Source organism: Cupressus sempervirens, chromosome 7 (genome assembly GCF_028749045.1).
Source record: "Cupressus sempervirens isolate cs-2001-9-10 chromosome 7, ASM2874904v1, whole genome shotgun sequence".
NCBI lineage: Eukaryota > Viridiplantae > Streptophyta > Pinopsida > Cupressales > Cupressaceae > Cupressus > Cupressus sempervirens.
This window is the reverse complement of record NC_143124.1, coordinates 109,884,050-109,889,993: the sequence shown is the minus strand read 5'-3', so window position 1 is coordinate 109,889,993 and position 5,944 is coordinate 109,884,050. Positions and strand designations below refer to the sequence as shown.

At 34.5% G+C, this 5,944-nt stretch overlaps 1 protein-coding gene across 1 annotated transcript; it reads left to right on the top strand.

Moving 5' to 3' along the window:
- Positions 1-2,088: 2,088 nt before the first annotated feature.
- LOC149545736 (putative LRR receptor-like serine/threonine-protein kinase At1g67720) lies at positions 2,089-5,284 on the top strand. Its single transcript, XM_089790805.1, has 9 exons — positions 2,089-2,294; positions 2,406-2,946; positions 3,066-3,547; positions 3,624-3,759; positions 3,862-3,934; positions 4,075-4,142; positions 4,384-4,452; positions 4,562-4,749; positions 4,864-5,284. Exons 1-9 carry the CDS (start codon positions 2,213-2,215, stop codon positions 4,998-5,000), a joined length of 1,776 nt encoding a protein of 591 aa, XP_089646931.1. The 5' UTR covers positions 2,089-2,212; the 3' UTR covers positions 5,001-5,284.
- The last annotated feature ends 660 nt before the right edge of the window (positions 5,285-5,944 follow it).

The window sequence follows — 5,944 nt, the reverse complement described above, 5'->3', positions numbered from 1 at the left end:
ACACACAGGTTCCTAACAGTTTCCTACAAACTTGAGGATCCCATTTATATCTATGTAGCCTATTATACTTCTATGTCCTACTTCATTTTATTTATGCATCTTCTCTCCTTGTGTTCTTTTTAAAAATGAAGACCATGGGAGCACTTTCACACATCTTTTTGTTCATTGAATCTTCTTGTTTCTATTATATACTGATATGAAATTTTCAACTTACTAAGGATACGCCAAGATTTGACTTCTACTTTCATATCAAAGTTTTGCAAGTTGATCAAGTGTCTTATCACTCATCTACATTTCCCAAGAAGACAATAAAAAATCAAATTAGTTTCAATGAGGTTGTTTGAAGCATTCATATTTAACCAAAATATCAATTAAAATAGTAATATTATTAATGTAGATTTATTATATATTTTATTCAAGTTGTGTTTAGGTTGACAAAGTGGGTAATTAATGAAGTGGAGCAAGTTGCTCACATCTACTACTAGAGTTGCACTTTCCCATTTTTGGGAGATTTTCAATGTCTTATCTATATTATTTGTAAATGATATCTTCATTCTCTCACATAGTCTATACATACATGCATACTCTCCTATTTGTTTGCATTCATGCATGAACATATTTTTAGATCCTTTTTACTGTTAGTTTTATTTGTAGACCATTTCAATGTCTTATGAGATTTAAGATTATTATATTATATGTATATTTGAAAATGGGAAAGTATTTTGCAACCCTATCAAATGAGATGCCTAAAAGGTATAAATAGAGAAACCAAAATATTGTTAACTAAAATTAATCAATGGAAGAATAAAAAAAACCATAAGTAGCTAGCAAACAATAGAAAACTAGAATTCAAGGAATATCTTTCAGGGGAGTCACGTTTCCTGAATCATCGAAAGGAGAAAACTATCATTGTTAACGTCATTTCTAGAAATCTTCAAAACAAGACCATATGACTAACCCCCTACCTTCTTTCTTGAAATCTCCAACAATAATTAGATAGAAAATAGAGAAGAACATGTTAGGTATCATCTCATTGTTAAAATGAAGCATATTATTGACTCTTTCCCTTAAATTATACATTATTTTCTATAGAAAACTTAAGATAAATAATGTTATGTGAATAAGGAGGACATGTAAATACACTTGATAAATCTGAATGTACACTTGAATTCACTACCACTAACATGATTCTTGGCTACCATATCATTTATGTAGACTAAAGTCAAATATTTTTTATTTAGTGAAGGATGGAGAATCCTGAAAGGAAATGTCCAACCTTGTAGAAATAATATGAAACACCAAAAAGAGTCCAAATAAATTAACAAGAAGTGAACACATTTGGAAGAGCCATCACTAGATTGTCGTCAAATTTTCTTGCAAATGCAAATATTACATAGCCATTGGTAGTATGTAATTACTACAAGTTCACAACTATTCATCCATCAAAATCATGAAGTCTCAAGTAAACTAAATCTATCCTAGTTCCTTCTCCAAATCTATTCTAGCTTTTAATCATGTAGCACTCTTGCCACTTTTTATGTTACTTCAACAAGGACTTCAACCATGCTTTTATACAAGATCATCCATCAAGTCTACTTATTTGATTATTAATTTCCAAGACAAGGAAACTATATTACAATAGATATGTCAAGACCCAAATCATAAGAACAACCTCAAATGAGTAATTCATGTCATGTAAACATACAAGAGGGTTAATGAAATGTATTGCAACATAGAACAATGTATTGATTTGCATCCCATGTCATAAATCTTTATTTCAACCTAAAACTCACCATCCTGATTGTTAGAATGGGAAAATTAATATAGAATTCGACCAATCATAAGGTAACATTATTGGGTGAACCCACAATAGTGGGTTACATTATTGGGTGAACCCATCAATTTGTTTGTTTTGGAGTACAAACCATGGCATCTTTACCGTGCATTACAATCTGACCGCCACCGACAGTACCATTTACACTCATTTAGTACGGCTTCTACTTTTGTTTGTTCAAATTTGTGTAAACTGACAAGCCGTGTCCATCCGTGTTGAAGGAATCGGGCATCCGGTTAGTCGAACGAACTGTCTGGATAGCCGTCGCCAAAATACGCCCGTTCATTTTGTCTGGTGTAGACAAACTTAGTTTATAACCACCCGTGCTTACCACCTATGTATGTTGTTCTCCATACGCAGTAATTGCTACAGATCATCATGAAGCCCGCAACTTTAACCTTGTCTGTTATCATGAGTTTCATCGTCTTCTTCATTTCCTGCACACAATCATTCCCAAATGGTAAGTTTCGATTTATTTTCTCTGACTTCACAGTTTACAGAAAAAGGAAAAAAAAACCGATTTAGTGCACGCATTCTAATTAGTCTGCTGATTTCACTCTGAATGTCATAGGATCTCTCTGCATCGTCTGTGGCGCTTCTACAAATCTAAGCAATGATTGGATTTCAGATGCCCAATTCACCAGAGGGCGGAGTGCTGGTATTATTACTAATCCATCGACAAACGATTGGGTTCGTACGATGTTTGCGTATTTTACGAATTTGGCAGCAAAAAAATACTGCTACCAGATCCCTGTCAAGCCTGGCATACATTATTTGGTGAGAACTCATTTTTTATCTGGAGCTCTCCAAAGTGGGATTCCTTTAGCCGGCATCTTTGGTTTATTTATAAATGGAATCAAGTGGACTAAAGTGGATGTACAAAGCGTGCAACCCAATGAGGTCCTTACTCACGAAGTCATATTAGCTGCTGAGAGTGATCGTATAAGTTTGTGCCTTGCTCGAAGTTCAGAAACAGAAAATACAAACTATGTTTTCATTTCTGAGATCGTGCTGTGGCCACTAAATTCTGCAATGTATAGTACAACCGACTTTCACAGTAACGCATTAGTTCTCCTTGGGCGGAGCAGCTTTGGCGGAGACAATCTTATAGCGTAAGTGTAATCATCACTTACTTTTCATTTTGTTGTAATTATCTTCGTTTTGGAGAAGGATATTTACCATTTTTTATCTCTGTTGACCATTTTTATGATTGAGTGTTTCAAAATTGTAGCTTCCCACAGGATGAGTCCAATCGCATCTGGCAACCATATTCATCAGAGACCTACGCTAGCATCAATACATCAATCGACACTTTTGAGAAGGGTTTACCAAATCAACCACCTGTAGCTGTATTGCAGACGGCTATTACAGCGCAACATGTTGCTAACTTGTCAGTTTCTTACCCGCTACCCTCCTCTCTCTACGAGGGCGACTCTTATTATTTTGCACTCTACTTTTGCAACATTATTGAATCAAACCTCTCTGTCCCCAACGTATTCCAAGTCCTCATTAACGATCATCAAATGAAAGATAGGCTACAATTCACTTCATTTCTGCAATGCCTGGTAGTGCAGAAGAATTTAGAATTTGGAAGAACTGGTTTTATAAACATAACACTACATCCTGGTGAAGGATCAGAAACAGGGCCTTTCATAAATGCTGCAGAACTATATCAGATTAAGGATGTGAAGAATAAGACACACCTCAATGATGGTAAGATATCTCTATTTCTGTAATTGGACTTACTAATATATATGTTGGCAAGTTCTAATATAGTTGATATTAACAGTAAGGGCGATCAGACAAATGGCGAATTCAATCAATGTTCCAGACGACTGGTTCGGAGGAGATCCATGTTTTCCCGCAGGTTATGCATGCACGGGTATTGTTTGCAACGAGGACAAGCCATCAAGAGTGATTATCATGTGAATATTTATTTCCTGCAAACTTTGAAAAGCCTCTTCATTGGATTATTTAATTCTATATAGGAAAATCCTTCTAATATGCATGATCTCGACTGATTACAGTAATCTAACAGACTTTGGTCTTGTTGGTAACATCCCTTCGAATTTTGCTAGCTTATCGGCACTAACGCATTTGGTAATGCTTTCTATAATCTGCACTTTTCTGTGACTATAAAAGGAAAATATATATTAATTTAATTTGCAGCTTCAACACTTCGTACAAGAACTAGGCATTGTAAAATATAACAATGATTGAATTTACGGTGTCCTTACCAGCTTCTTGGAAGCAACAATTTATCAGGTTCTATACCAGACCTCAGTTCATTGAAGAATCTTACAACGTTGTAAGAAATCCGACTCCCTATTACTTGGTTAACTATCATATATTTGGATAGATGAATCATCAGAAAAATGTAATATTTGTGTGGTAATGGTTGCTTGTGTTTTTTCTTATAATGAAAGGGAATTCCAAAACAATCTGCTCACAGGAGAAATACCAATATTTTGGTAATTTCATTCTGTATGCGAAAATATCATTTTATGAACGTAGGTCGAAAGTGACTTAGAACTTTCGGTATTAACCAGGTATTTGGAGAACAACAAATTGCTTGGAACTGTGCCGCCCGGCTTAAAGAAGCCAGGATTAGACCTTCGGTAAGTCTGATACAGATAGACTATGTTGCACCATTTTTACCACCAACATAGCGTACAATTTTACAAATAGAAATACTTACTAATCCTTCATATTTATTCTGCACTGAAGACCGTCTCCAAGTAATTTCGCACCGGTCAACAAAAGCAATAAAATGAAAATTTGGATTCTGGCATGTTTGGTTGTTGCATGCCTAATTATAGCGGTATTGGTAACGTTTCTACTATGGAAATACATTTATAGACGACGAGCTCACATGACAGGCCGCCCAAGTGTACCATCGGCCCACACTTATGGAGGTACTTTATTTAATATCTTTTATTCTTTGGAAAAACGAAGGCATTGCTAATAATAAATATTTATGTTTGTTGTATCTTGCGTATAGCAATTTATAACTGACTCCACTTTTTCAGAGACGGGTCATGCAAAGGAATATCATAGATTGGCGGTAGAATACGCAGATGGGGAAATTAAAGCCGCAACAAACAATTATTCTTTAGGCCCCGTTTGGTTGGGGAAGATGAATTTTTCTCATAACCAGGTTATCTGATAACCAGGTTTTCGAAAACCTGGTTATGTATTTTAGGAAGATAGTTGGACCGTTTGGTTGACATGGAAGATTAATTTTCAAATCCATATTCTGTGTTTGATTGCCAATTTAGAAATTGGAATTGGAACCGAATATGACTAGGAATTTCTTTTTGTTGCGTTTGGTTGTTCATTTTCTAATTAGAATTGGAATTTGATGTAAATTTTTTTAATCTTATTTAATTAGTGAAACACAAGGATTAGAATGAGTAAAGTATTAATATTTATGATTTAATTTATTTATAATTAGACTACATTATTATTATTTTTTATTCTTGAATATTCACAGTTTTATTTTGTTAGTCAATAATAAATAAAATGATTATTATTTTTTATTTTAATTCTATTTATTAGCAAAGAAAAGTAAAAAATAATCATACATGCAATCATTTGTACGAAGTTATTTTTTGTCCCATTGTTGGAAATTGTGATCATATATATTATATATTTTTGAAAAACTGTGTAAGACAAATTTATCGTCGAATTGAATTTATTGTCAAGTTCATCCGAACTTCATAATTGTCGAACTCGAATTGAAAATTGAACCTTGTGACTTAGCCGCTAAATATGTGTGTTTGTGTCCTCTCTCTATCCCTCCCTGTGTTTGTGTTCATCCACGTGATTTGGCAGAAGGATTGGACACAATAAATGTTGTTTATGCAGATGAATTATTGCCTACACTATATGAGAATTCTCGCATCTCTTAAGACTAGTTGCCGACACAGAGAGGGATTGTGAGGCGTGTTGTGGCTCTTGGTCGGTATCTTCAGAATCCATTGGCCATGGTTGCAACATTATATAGTCTTGGCAAAGAAATATTATCATTGAAGCTTCATTCACTAGAACATTTCCTTACTCCAGATGAAAAGTATGAAGCTGTTGAGCAGGTAATAGTTACAGAAACCA

Coding starts and splice junctions, on each gene's coding strand:
- LOC149545736 (XM_089790805.1), top strand. CDS start 2,213: ATGAAGCCCGCAACTTTAACCTTGTCTGTTATCATGAGTTTCATCGTC. Junction 3,760..3,861: donor CCATCAAGAGTGATTATCAT/GTGAATATTTAT, acceptor GACTGATTACAG/TAATCTAACAGACTTTGGTC. Junction 3,935..4,074: donor TATCGGCACTAACGCATTTG/GTAATGCTTTCT, acceptor TGTCCTTACCAG/CTTCTTGGAAGCAACAATTT.